The following is a 14,432-nucleotide window of genomic DNA, read 5'->3' as shown; positions in this document are numbered from 1 at the left end:
TGTGACTTCTGCCTCCCCCTAAACCTGGAATCCCATATTGATAGAGCTTAAGTGCTACAGCAATAAACCAGTAGGTCCCTATGGGAGAAGGGATGAAGTCATGATGTACAACTTTATTTTCTGCCCCCTAGTTCCCAACCAGGTAAAGTCAAAAAGGGTATGTGGCACACTTGTACCTAAAATTATGAAATATTGCAATAAAAATATTACAGAAATACAGAGAATAACATAACAATGCCACATCACCCCACACCCAGATTTAATAAATGTTAACATTTGTCATTCTTTCAACAGATCTCTCTTTGTGACAAAAAAAAGCAAGTTCAGTGGAAGACCCATTTTCATAATTTTTAAGCCCACTTTTCCCCTCTCTCACTGGAGAGCTGCTTTATGTCCTTCATGATGACTGTTTTTATATTTGTACTACATATATGCTTATCCATACAACAGAACTTTTTAGAGAGCTTTTTGAAGTTTTACATAAGTGTAATCATATAGTGTTTATTCTGAAGTTTGCTTTTTCACATAAGATTTGTTGAGATTTATGTGTTGATATGGGTATATCTAGTTCATTTGTTTTAAGTGTAGTAAAGTACTCCTGCATAAATATATCTTTTCTAAAAATGTCATGGCAATTCTTGGACCCTCTTAGAAATTTGATTAAAATATTATTGAATTAATTCATCTGGGGAGAATTAGCCTCTTTTTTTTTTTTTAAACATCTTTATTGAAGTATAATTGCTTCACAGTGGTGTGTTAGTTTCTGCTTTATAACAAAGTGAATCAGCTACACATATACACACGTTCCCATATCTCCTCCCTCCCGCATCTCCCTCCCTCCCACCCTCCCCATCCCACCCCACCCCCAGGCGGTCACAAAGCACCGAGCTGATCTCCCTGTGCTATGCGGCTGCTTCCCACTAGCTATCTATTTTACATTTGGTAGTGTATATATGTCCATGACACTCTCTCACCCTGTCACATCTCACCCCTCCCCCTCCCCATATCCTCAAGTCCATTCTTTAGTATGTCTGTGTCTTTATTCCCATCTTGCCACTAGGTTCTTCATGACATTTTTTTTTTCCCTTAGATTCCATATATATGTGTTAGCATACTGTATTTGTTTTTCTCTCTCTGACTTACTTCACTCTGTATGACAGACTCTAACTCCATCCACCTCATTACAAATACCTCCAATTCATTTCTTTTTATGGCTGAGTAATATTCCATTGTATATATGTGCCACATATTCTTTATCCATTCATCCGATGATGGACACTTAGGTTGCTTCCATGTCCTGGCTATTGTAAATAGAGCTGCAATGAACATTTTGGTACATGACTTTTTGAATTATGGTTTTCTCAGGGTATATGCCCAGTAGTGGGATTGCTTGGTCGTATGGTAGTCCTATTTTTAGTTTTTTAAGGAACCTCCATACTGTTCTCCATAGTGGCTGTATCAATTTACATTCCCACCAACAGTGCAAGAGTGTCCCCTTTTCTCCACACCCTCTCCAGCATTTATTGTTTCTAGATTTTTTGATGATGGCCATTCTGACCGGTGTGAGATGATACCGCATTGTAGTTTTGATTTGCATTTCTCTAATGATTAATGATGTTGAGCATTCTTTCATGTGTCTGTAGGCCATCTGTATATCTTCTTTGGAGAAATGTCTATTTAGGTCTTCTGCCCATTTTTGGATTGGGTTGTTTGTTTTTTTGTTATTGAGCTGCATGAGCTGCTTGTAAATCTTGGAGATTAATCCTTTGTCAGTTGCTTCATTTGCAAATATTTTCTCCCATTCTGAGGGTTGTCTTTTGGTCTTGTTTATGGTTTTCTTTGCTGTACAAAAGCTTTTAAGTTTCATTAGGTCCCATTTGTTTATTTGTGTTTTTATTTCCATTTCTCTAGGAGGTGTGTTGAAAAAGATCTTGCTGTGATTTATGTCATAGAGTGTTCTGCCTATGTTTTTCTCTAAGAGTTTGATAGTGTCTGGCCTTACATTTAGGTCGTTATTCCATTTTGAGTTTATTTTTGTGTATGGTTTTAGGGAGTGTTATCATTTCATTCTTTTACATGTAGCTGTCCAGTTTTCCCAGCACCACTTATTGAAGAGGCTGCCTTTTCTCCACTGTATATTCCTGCCTCCTTTATCAAAGATAACGTGACCATATATGTGTGGGTTTATCGCTGGGCTTTCTATCCTGTTCCATTGATCTATATTTCTGTTTTTGTGCCAGTCCCATACTGTCTTGATTATTGTAGCTTTGTAGTATAGTCTGAAGTCAGGGAGCCTGATTCCTCCAGCTCTGTTTTTCTTTCTCAAGATTGCTTTGGCTATTCAGGGTTTTTTGTGTTTCCATACAAATTGTGAAATTTCTTGTTCCAGTTCTGTGAAAACTGCCAGTGGTAGTTTGACAGGAATTGCATTGAATCTGTAGATTGCTTTGGGTAGTATAGTCATTTTTCACAATATTGATTCTTCCAATCCAAGAACATGTTATATCTCTCCATCTATTTGTATCATCTTTAATTTCTTTCATCAGTGTCTTATAATTTTCTGTATGCAGGTCTTTGGTCTCCTTAGGTAGGTTTATTTCTAGATATTTTATTCTTTTTGTTGCAATGGTAAATGGGAGTGTTTTCTTAATTTCACTTTCAGATTTTTCATTGTTAGTATATAGGAATGCAAGATATTTCTGTGCATTAATTTTGTATCCTGCTACTTTACCAAATTCATTGATTAGCTCTAGTTGTTTTCTGGTAGCATCTTTAGGATTCTCTATGTATAGTATCATGTCATCTGCAAACAGTGACAGTTTTACTTCTTCTTTTCCAATTTGGATTCCTTTATTTCTTTTTCTTCTCTGATTGCTGCGGCTAAAACTTCCAAAACTATGCTGAATAATAGTCGTGAGAGTGGGCAACTTTGTCTTGTTCCTGATCTTAGTGGAAATGGTTTCATTTGTTCACCATTGAGGACGATGTTGGCTGTGGGTTTGTCATATATGGCCTTTATTATGTTGAGGAAAGTTCCCTCTATGCCTACTTTCTGCAGGGCTTTTATCATAAATGGGTGTTGAATTTTGTAGAAAGCTTTCTCTGCATCTATTGAGATGATCATACGGTTTTTCTCCTTCAATTTGTTAATATGGTGTATCACGTTGATTGATTTGCGTATATTGAAGAAACCTTGCATTCCTGGAATAAACCCCACTTGATCATGGTGTATGATCCTTTTACTGTGCTGTTGAATTCTGTTTGCTGGTATTTTGTTGAGGATTTTTGCATCTATGTTCATCAGTGATATTGGCCTGTAGTTTTATTTCTTTGTGACATCTTTGGTTTTGGTATCAGGGTGAAAATCAATGTAGGGAATTACAATGAGGGATTTTTATAATGTTGGCCTATTGTCACTTTTCTGGACAAAAATGACTTTAAAAAAACAATACAGTTTATTTTGAATATTATATTAGATTTAATTTGCTAATGTTTAAGGTTTTGCATAGTGATCTTACCTGGGAATAGGTTATACTGTCTTTTCTGTTTTTATCTGATTTTGGTGTCAATATTTATTAACCTCACATAATGAGTTGAGCAGCTTTCCTCATTTTTCTATACTCTGGCACAGTTTGTATTATATGTGAACTATTTATACTCATACATCCATTTATCTCTATATTTCTATGAAAAACAGTTCTATAATGGTTACTGGTGCATTTTTTTCAAGCATGTTTAATTTCTATTTTTATAGAAAATTATCCAGGTCCTAAAATTTTAAGTAACTGATTGAAATAATATCAAACTTTCTCTTATCTCTCCACTGTACCTATGGTTACATTATTTTTTCATTATTCATAGTATTTATTTGTGCAGTCTCTCTTATTTTTTAATCGATCTTGCTTCCTTGTGTTGTAGTACAATCTGTCTTGTTTATTTTTCAAAGAGCCAGTTCTAGTTCTGTTGATCACCTCATGTTTTTTTTTCCTATTTCATTGCTGCTTCTTTCCAGAGGATTCCTTTGCAAAATTCTAAAACACTTGAGGAAAGGTAATGCAAAGGAAGTCAATAAAATCAATAAAGATGTGAATACACTCACTCCATGTAGAATAAAAATAATAGAGGAAACTAAAAATAAATTTTAAATGAGAATGTTCTGAATTCTTGACTAATGAAAAATATAAGAACAATTTTTATTTAAAAGATTAAGCCTTAAACAAAAATTACTAGGAAGTTGGAAGTGCAAAAACTGTGTAATGCATGACTGTTTTTTGGAGATAACAGGGTAGAGAAACTTAATAATTTACATTTTGTGTTTTACATTTTACGTATGTTAAAAATTTACAGCATAACTTTGTCTAAGCCTTTCTAATTTCTCTTTTTATATTTTTTCTGATTCTGCCATGTGTTTGAAGCAGAAAAGGGGCTCAAAAATATTAACTTACAATGTCATCTTGACTAGAAATCAAGTAGCAGACATTATTTGAAGTTTCACATCTTCCATATCTCCTTCCCACTTAAAGAAATTTTGAAAGACACTCTCAGTCCCAAGAGTCATTAGAATTTGTAATTTGTAACTTACTAAATTAAAAACAAATTAAACTTAAACACAAATGTAGTGGCTTTCGTGAGTATTTTTCTTACTCCTGCTTTTGCATAGCCTTCCCTTCTCTAAACAGAATAGTTGATGCCCCTTTCTGACTTTGTCCACATGCTTTCACTCATTCCCCCATTTCCCACGTGAACATTAAACATTAAACTGTGGGCTCCTGGAAGACAGGAAGTGCTTCTTATATTTTTTACTGTAGCACCTAGTACAGTTCCTAGGACAGAGTACTCAATGAATGTTTCTTGGACGGATAAGAGTGCTTCCTTTTGCCACTAATATTAGTCTACCTCATCTCTAAAAGTATGAATACTAGAATATAAAGACGCTCCAAGTCTAAATCTTACTCCTTCAAGGATCAGCCACCCTCTATTACAAAGCCTTCCTCTATACTTCCAATTGGAAATAATATTTTTCCTCTTTTTATTTGTAATGTAGTTTAATATCTCTCTTTTATGGCACATTATTTTCTATGTTATAGGACAGTGATTTATGGAAATAGACTCCTTTTTTTTTAATTAATTAATTTATTTATTTATTTTTGGCTGTGTTGGGTCTTCGTTTCTGTGCCAGGGCTTTCTCTAGTTGCGGCGAGCGAGGGCCACTCTTCATCGCGGTGCGTGGACCTCTCACTATTGCGGCATCTCCTGTTGTGGAGCACAGGCTCCAGACGCGCAGGCTCAGTAATTGTGGCTCACGGGCCCAGTTGCTCTGCGGCATGTGGGATCTTCCCAGACCAGGGCTCGAACCCGTGTCCCCTGCATTGGCAGGCGGATTCTCAACCACTGCACCACCAGGGAAGCCCTAGACTCCTTTTTATAGGACTGTAAAACTCTCTTATACCAGGATCTAATTTGTGTTTTATACATAGCAAAGCAAATTGTAAATATTTACTGAATAAATAGTTTAAAATATACATTTTAGGACTTCCCTGGTGGTGCAGTTATTAAGAATCTGCCAACCAATGCAGGGGACACAGGTTCAATCCCTGGTCCATGAAGATCACACATCCTGCGGAGCAACCAAGCCCTTGCATCACAACTACTGAGCCTGCGCTCTGGATCCCGTGTACCACAACTACTGAAGCCCACTTTTAGAGCCTGTGCTCCACAACAAGGGAAGTAACCACAATGGGAAGCCTACATACCTCATCGAAGAGCAGCCCCCATTCGCCACAACTAGAGAAAGCACGCGCACATCAAGGAAGACCCAACACAACCAAAAATAAATAAATAAATTTATTAAAATATATATATATAAATTTTAAACATTGAATTTTCCACTTCATTATTTAATCACTATTTTTACCAGGCCTTCATGAAGTTTCCTGAACTATGGTTTTGACATATTATTTGGAGATAAGATAGCCTGTGGGTGTTAAATGTTGTTTTCCTTCTCTAATCAACTTCTCAACAGTGGCTTTGTAGCAGGGATGCAAGCAACTTCCTAGCTTTTAGAGGATCTCTAAAACAATGGCCAAATGTAATCTATAAGAAGATTTCTCTTCTGAATTTATAATTTTAAGATGTTTAACATTTTGGTTTGAAATATAAGCTTTGAATCATAAACTTTCTTGTCCCTCTAAAATTAAACATCTCATGATAGATTAGTTCGTCATAACAAAAAGCTAAAAATTTCTTAATCAGTTATCTAATCAATATATAAAATATGAGATACTTTATTAAAGCAAATGAGAAAAAAAATGTCTACTTTGCAGAAGTACATTTAGATTTTTCCCCTCTTCTTCCCCTTCCCCCTCCTCATCTTCCTTTCTCTTCCCCCTCCTCCCCCTCCTTCTTCTTCTTTTCTTCTTCTCCACCTCCTCGTCTCCTTCCCCCACCCCTCCCCCTCCTCCTACCCATTTCCTCTTCCCCTTCTCTATATATCAAGGGTCTGTAACATGGGATAGCTGGTTTCACACTTTATAATGGAAATGTAGGGAAATACACATGAAACACTACAAGAACTACATATATAGTGACATGACCCAGGAAAAGCTACAGGGGATCAGGATATAGAAAAGGGACTATGGATTTGTGGGGAAGACAGTCTTCAAGGGAACAGAGACCAGAAGTACATGCTGATGGAGAAATGACTTTATGATCACAGAAGAGCAGAGTGGAAATTCGAAAAGTAGTGAGCATTGTTTTCCCAGGTAACTAGCTCCGAGGGTATAGCTGTGAACACAGTTTGTTTCAGTATCATCCATGGCCAAGAAGGCAGAACTGCCTAGGAGGACAGAAGGATTGAAGGCAAGCTCACGTCCAGGGTGAGCCAGGGGGCTGCATCAGGGAGCCTGTACCTGGGGTGAGGAAGAAGCCTGGCCAGGAAGACCTTCCACCTTTCTGCTCCAATATGCCATGAGCTAAGTAACAGTAGCTTGTCATTTATTAAACACAATGCTAAGCAATTTATTATAATTTCTCTTACAATTCTTATAAATTCTTACAATTCTGTGATGATTATTATTTCAATTTTACAGATGAGAAAACTGAGGACAGAGAGGAACTTGCCCTGATTCTCTCAAAATCCTAAATTCTCACAATAACCCTACAAGTTAAGCATTATTAATCTTATTTACAGATGAGACTACTGATATTTGGAGAGACTGAGGAACTTAACAGTGACCACTTAGATAATAAATAAGAGCCAAAATTTAAATATAAGTCCATGAACCCAAAAAGAAAGCACAGAATCATATACATGTGTGTATGACAACTTTGGATACCATATTGCTTCCTATGATACCAGAAGCTCCTAAATGGTAGTGGCTATGGCAGCTGAAATGCTTATTGAGTTCTACTTTGTGCAAAGCCCCAAGTTTTATAGAATTTTAGACATGAAGAAGACTTCAGGTACCTTTTATTCCAAGGTACTTACTTTACACTTATTTTTATTTATTTAATAAGAAAATACTCCAAAAGAAGTAAATTGTTCAAAATTAAACTGTGTTCAATATGTTTAATAATTATTTGTTAAAGGGACAGATGGGAGTCACACACAAAGAAATCTATTCTGTCCTACCAACATGTGTAGTTTCATGATAGCAAGTTTAATGTTTTCTGATTAACAGTCTAATGATTTTTTAATATCAAATGAATTTTCTTTGTAAAACTGGAAGATTGAACAAGGGTAAGCTTGAATATAAAAGAGGAAATGGGAATATGTTAATTACCAAAATAAACTGTTTTAAAGTTAAGTAGCTGTTAGTGCTTTTTCTGCTCTGGATTGATGCTAAAATGAATTCCTCTGCTGTAGACAGGGAATTAGGAAACCTGGATAAATCTCAGTGTAATTTGTTTACTGGCTAGGAATGTATATAGACATCAGTGTCATGTGAGAAATTTTAAATTAAATCTTTCACTAAGCATGGTAAGAAGCTGATAAGCTGAGAAAATGAAAAACTGGGAAAAGCAAATATATAACAATTCTGTTGAAACACTTGCAATCATCCGTACAAAAAACTTCCACAGAAAAGAGAGCACTCACTGAACAAAAAATTATTAAACAAAATGAAATAGTATGAGGAAATGAATCAACATGGGGGAGAGTCAAAAGTCAAAAGCTAAAATAAAAGTGAGATTTTGTGCTGCAAGAACTAGAAATAATATATAATCCTGAGAGAGATAACATATTTACAAAAAAAAAGTGAAGTGAAAGAAGAGATAGAAATCATGTGGGGAAACCATGTGGGGAAAAGAAAACTAGATTTAAAAATAATTGACAATAGACTGAATATATAAGAACAAAATTAAAACTCAGTTGATACACTAAACAGCAAGTATAATTCAGTTGAAGACAGAGGTAGAGAATTAGAAAATAGATTGAAGAAGCCACATAAAATGCAGCACACAGAGAAAATTATAAAAAAAATTAAAAAGAGAGATTCAGAGACATAGAGGATAGAAAGAGATTACCTTCCAAGAAACAATAATTTATTTGGATATATACTAATAGTTTGTTAGTTTTCTCGTGCCTTTAATGATAGTATTTTACTAACATTCACTTTTACATTTGCAATGTCGGAGGTACTATACTGATTAAATTTAGATTTTGTTAATTCATGTATGCATGGTATACGTTTGAGGATAACTCTTAAATGAAATTTAGAATTCTCAAAAACTAGAGGAAGCAAAGATAAATCATGACAAACAAAAATACAATAGAAGGCTGTAGAAGTGTGACCATATATATCAGTAAACATAATAAAAGAAAATAGAATTAAACTGCCATGTTAAAAAAAGAATATAAGATCCCATTTTTTTATAAAACCAAAGTTATATACTTTAAATTAATGAAATAACAACTCTTAAATTCATATGAAAGAGTAAAGGACTAAGACAAGTCAAGAAGTATAAGGAATGATGACTCATTATGCCAGATATTGGGACTTATATAAATATAACCTGTAGACAACTAGACCGAGGTGACAGGAAGAAAAGCCCACAATCACATGTTTGTATATATTGCAAGTTGGAATATGATGGAAATGGCATTAAAGATCAGTATACAGTAAAGGATAGACAACTTAATACATTGTAGGGAATCAACTGGTTGTGGGGAAAATTTGGATTCCTATCTCATACCATATATATAAAATACAAAAAATGTGAAAAGCAAAATATAAAACTTAGAAATATAGAAGAATACTTGTACAGAATAGGGGAAATTAATGAACTAATACAAATTCCACAAGCTATAAAGATGTTTTATGAATGAATAAATGTGACATATTGACCCTTTAAAATCTCTATAAACAAAATGAAGTCTTAGACTGAGAAAAGATATTTGCTGGGCACATAACTGACATGATGTAATATTAGTAACCAGAACCCTTACAAATTCATAAAAAACACACAAATGATTTGAACTAAAATTCATAGTATACCCAATCATGTGAAAAGATGCTCATTTTCACTAGTAAACCATAGAAATGCATATTTAAACAACAATGACATATCAATTCACATCCATCAGCAAAATTTTTCCATCAATTGGGCAAAAATTTCAAAGAAGAAAGTGGGTGAATAATTGCAGTACATTCATACAATAGAATATTAAAGATCAGATAAAATTAATGAACTACACCTACATGTATAAACATGTATATATTTCAAAAACATAATATGAATTAAAAAGGCAAGTTGCAAAAGGACATGATGCAACGTTTATGAACAGATACATATAACAAGAATAAAAATGATTCATCAACTTTAGTGGAGTGCTTTCCTCTGGTTACAGAGAGAGAAAATGGAATTGAGAAATTTTTAGCTGTATAAAGGCATTTTCTGTTTTAAAAAATGTCGCTAAAGACAAATAAGAAAAATGCTTGTTTACTTTTTGCTGCTGACATTGTTTTCTTCGGTAGGTGGCATCATGCTGAGGTTGGGTCATGAAGCCGGTAACTTTATGTATCAATAGGTTATAACTGCAAAAGAGGGATAACCATTTTGAAGAAGGACCATTCCCACCATTTTATTACTCTATATTTCCAGTGCACAGCAGAGTGCCTCGTATTTCAATCGCCACCCATTTAATGTCACACTGATTGGAAAGAGCTAATTCTAGTTTTCTTTTTTAATAGATTCCAACATTTGTGCATTTTAGTTGTTTAAAATGAGGTCATTTTCTTATTGCCTTTATTCTCTTTAATAAAGAAGGTAATCTTAGTTGTAAAATTATAAATTTTTTTCATGAAATTCAGTATGGCTTTTTGTTTTAATTTTGTATTAGCTCTAAAATTAAAAAAAAAATAATAATTCTTAATTGACTCTCATGCAAAAAGATTACCTGTTACTGCTTCAGTCATTCTGAATACTTGAAGAGAAGGGTTAGTTTATTTTGTTTAATTTAACTAATCACACTAACAGCTTTCAGCAGGTGAAATTTATTTGAGGATTTGTTTTTTTTACAAGGAACAATCTAAGCATACACCTTATATTTTTATATAACTTTAACTTTCTTTTTTAAACTGTTACCTGTCATACATGCAGAAAAGTGCACAGACCATAAGTGTATATAGCCTGATGAATTTTCACAAAGTGAACAGCTCTGTGTATTTACTACCTAAAATTCCTCAAAAGGAAATGTTCTCCTCCTGGCTGTTAAGGCTCTTGGCCTCTTAGGTCTTGGCAGTCTAAGGTCCTAACAAACTAAGGTCACTCTATAATCCCTTCTGAGATATTTTAAAAATATTTTTTGCATGTTATCTAGTTCTCAGCAAGAGAATCAATCTGATATAAGTTAATCTTCAATAGCCAGGAGAACAGTCCATTTTGAGGTGATACTTCTTATATTGTACTAATCCCAATCATAGACTAAACACACAATCTGCTTATTCTTACTTAGACATACACACATATGAGAAATAGCAGCCAAAGGCAAGGTATTAAGGAAGTAAAAATGTAAAGATTATTAAGTAAAATTTACATCTTCTGCTGTCCTAGTCACCTGTTTCCCTAAAGCTCATTCATATGGGACTAGGGCATTACGACACTCACTATAAACCCATGGGCACTGCAGGGACTGACAAATCACAAGCTGGGTTCAAGTGTGACAAAGCCATTTCCAGAAATCCCAGACCAAAGAGAAGCAGAGGAAGTGACCAGGTCAAAGAAAATGCAGAGGGATGTGTCAGAAGATATCCCAAAGCACTCTGGGACCCGTACTAGCTAAGGTGATGCTCAGCCACAGGTGATGCTCAGGTGTCCCTATAAAAGCAGATAGCTTCCTGTCTCTAAGCTTCAGGTTTCTTAAAATGACAATAATCATGAAAAATTACATTACAGGCTTGTAGTGATTGGAAATAATAAATATGCAGAGTACTTAGAATAGCGTCTCCTTCATAGTATTGCTTAATAACACAGGGCTATGATAATGATCATGGTGATAGTGATGATGATTGTGTTGAAGATATTGATGATCGTGAAATGAAAATCATTATCATTATTATCAGAAAGAAGTCAGAGGATAGCAGCGTACATGGTCCTGACATTTTATAGCTGAATTTCTGTTTTTGTTTTTCTTTTTTAAGCTAAAAGGGGAAGTCTAGTACTTACTGCTTTCAAAATACTTGTTATATCTTAAAGTAATCATGCTCCCAGTACCCCAAATAGTCTCTACTGGACATATGAAATGTTACAAACATGGTCCCGCCCCATTGGCCCTCATAACTAATAGTAACAGGGAGGGAATAAAGCTAACGCATTCATTGTCATAGAGTTCAGAGAAGGACTCAGTGTTAGTTATATGGCTCAGAATTTCACAATGATTAATAAGTAAGGTCTCACAGGAGGAACAGCACATACTTCAGAATGGACACATTCCTCATTGTAGCTCTTGCTGAAAAATATCGATAATAGCAAACAATTTCCCTAAGGCTTATTCACATAGGACTAGATGGTCCTTTGCTTTGAATGCACTGCATTTTTAAAAGGGGATAATGTAAAAAAAAATCTAACTGCCACTTATACCAAATGGATAAGGCACCAAGATGGGAACAGATAAAATCAGAGCACTGACATTTCCTACTCATGAACACCTTTCCTGTCCATTTTTCATTGTAGAGAAGTGAAATATGCATAATATAACAATCTTTTCAGAATGTGTTAGGCAACTTTGTTGAGACAAATGGATTGTTTTTCAAACTGTGGGTAAAGAGGGGGATGATAATAACAGGGAAGTGGTGAGACACACACAGGTGGTTGGGGAAACAAATAAAAGGAGAAACCAAAACTTCAACAAAGTGTACTTTTTTTTTTTTACTTTTTATTTTATATTGGAGTGTAGTTGATTAACAATGTTGTGATAGTTTCAGGTGTACAGCAAAGTGATTCAGTTATACACATACATGTATCTATTATGCTCTTTTTCAACAATCATGTAGAAGGCAAGAACCATTAATATAATATAATAAATAAATATTTAAAATATTATCTACTAAGTGTATATATAAGGTGTGTGTGTGTGTATATATATATATATATAAATACACATATATATAGTAAATATCTTTTAAGGTGATACTTCTTATATTGTACTAATCCCAATCATAGATTGAACACAACCTGCTTATTCTGACTTAGACATACACACATATGTGAAATAAGAGCCAAATGTAAATATATTTACTATAAAGATATTATATAAATATATTAAAAGTGAAGGAAAATATCTTTTAAATTGAGGGGAAAATGACAGTTTTTTCCAATTTGACCAAGGTTAAGATTCTGGCAGATATGGGCTCCCACTCATGGGTGAACTTATCTCAATGAAGACTGAGGAAATAGCCTAGGAAATCTAAAGGATCTCCCACTGAAGTAGATCAGAGTGATGCACGTGGAGTGTATAATAAATGTGCACTTAAGTAAAATTAAATCTTCTCTGAGTCTCCTCCAAACCACTGCTGTCTTTCCAGACTTGGGGAATCTTACCTTCCTCTTTCACACGACTCCCATGGTCCTCTACTCAATGGGCACCCACTGCTGTCCCTCTTTTTCTAGTTTAATCATTCCAATGACCTCAATTTTTCATAAATAAATGCAGGTGACAGGAGAAAAACTCATTGAAGAAAGGACATGCAACTAACTGGTTTCTCCTTGGAATCTCCTCACTGGATCTCAGTTTTTCCCATCTGTAAAGGGAGGAGTTTGGACTAAATTCTCTGAAGTCTATCGTAGCTGGGAACTCTGAGAGTCTAGGATCCCATGTTTCCTCTGACTCTTCTTGTTAAATATAAAGACTGAAAATCATTCCAACCTTCTCAAACCATCATACGTTTTCAGAGCTCTGTTGCTATAGGTTCTAGAATGGAACACCAAGAAAGATGAAACTCACAAAAAAATTGGGGAGAGAAGACACTGACTTTAAAAAAAAAAATCTATGTAGGCAAGAAGGAACCCCTAAGGTAGCAAAGGAGTGACCTTGTCATGGTGTGCAGAAAGAGCAAGGCACAGGCACCCACCCTTATTTTTCCCTGGCTCCTACTCAGAGTCAATGCTAATCTTCCTTAGAAAATAATCTCTTCCTGGAACTGAGACAGATATTCTATGCACTTTTCCTATGACATAGCTGTGAGTCACAGAAGTTGAGTAATCTGTCTCAGGTCACGGTGTCTCTAATAAGTGGCAGAGCAGAACAAGCATAATACAAGGGCAATCTCTTGATAGAACCTCATTTTCCTTGGATCCCTATGCCAAGGACCTCTGGGATTAGACTTCCAACAAACATTGGTGGGCTGGACTGATTTTGGCCCACCTGCATTCTCCCTGGAGCTCTCTTGCTGACCATCACTTGACGTTGGCTAACCTTTCAGATTTCCCCTCTATAAATGCGAGTAATAACATCTGACTCCATGCCTCCCAGGGATGGGAATATAAATGAAGTAATAAAGGTGAGAACCAGAAGAGCTCCTCTTAACGATGGTGCTAAAAATCCCAAGGGGTATTATGGTGTTATTAACAAAATGCAGAGGCTGCAGAGTTATATTTGGCCAAAATCTTACAATCCCATTTTTTTAGGAAGAAAACATAGATGTGGAGTCAGTATTTCCTAACAGTGAAACTGACAACCAGTGTGTTCTTGCTTTTAAGCAAACCTATTATATGCAAACGCTACTAATAGAAAAGAAGTATAGCAATAGGTGATTTTCTCTTTCACAGAACTATTCCTGATTGCATTAAAAAGACGCTTCTTCAATATGGTTCATGCTTTGTAGCATTTCAGTAAAATTGAAATTGAAAAAACGATGATTTACACAAAGCCTTTTAAGGGCACATCTTTGATATTTTATAAGGTACAACTGAAATTACCATTTGAGATTTCAGCG

The 14,432-nt window shown here is 35.0% G+C and overlaps 1 protein-coding gene across 7 annotated transcripts in view; it reads right to left on the bottom strand.

The window, feature by feature from the left end:
• CA10 (carbonic anhydrase 10) overlaps positions 1 to 14,432 on the bottom strand; it is a 622,534-nt gene that overhangs the window by 472,307 nt on the left and 135,795 nt on the right. For 2 of the 7 annotated variants that reach the window (XM_057535534.1, XM_057535535.1), the window contains exon 3: positions 9,944 to 10,034. The exons of the other annotated variants lie outside the window; for them this stretch is intronic. In XM_057535534.1, coding sequence (XP_057391517.1) covers positions 9,944 to 9,959 — 16 coding nt within the window. In that variant the 5' untranslated portion in view covers positions 9,960 to 10,034. The remainder of the gene's footprint in view (positions 1 to 9,943; positions 10,035 to 14,432) is intronic. 7 annotated transcript variants of the gene reach the window in all.

Source organism: Balaenoptera acutorostrata, chromosome 20 (genome assembly GCF_949987535.1).
Source record: "Balaenoptera acutorostrata chromosome 20, mBalAcu1.1, whole genome shotgun sequence".
Taxonomy (NCBI): domain Eukaryota; kingdom Metazoa; phylum Chordata; class Mammalia; order Artiodactyla; family Balaenopteridae; genus Balaenoptera; species Balaenoptera acutorostrata.
Note: the sequence above shows the minus strand (reverse complement) of the source record. Positions and strands in the feature narration are given on the sequence as shown.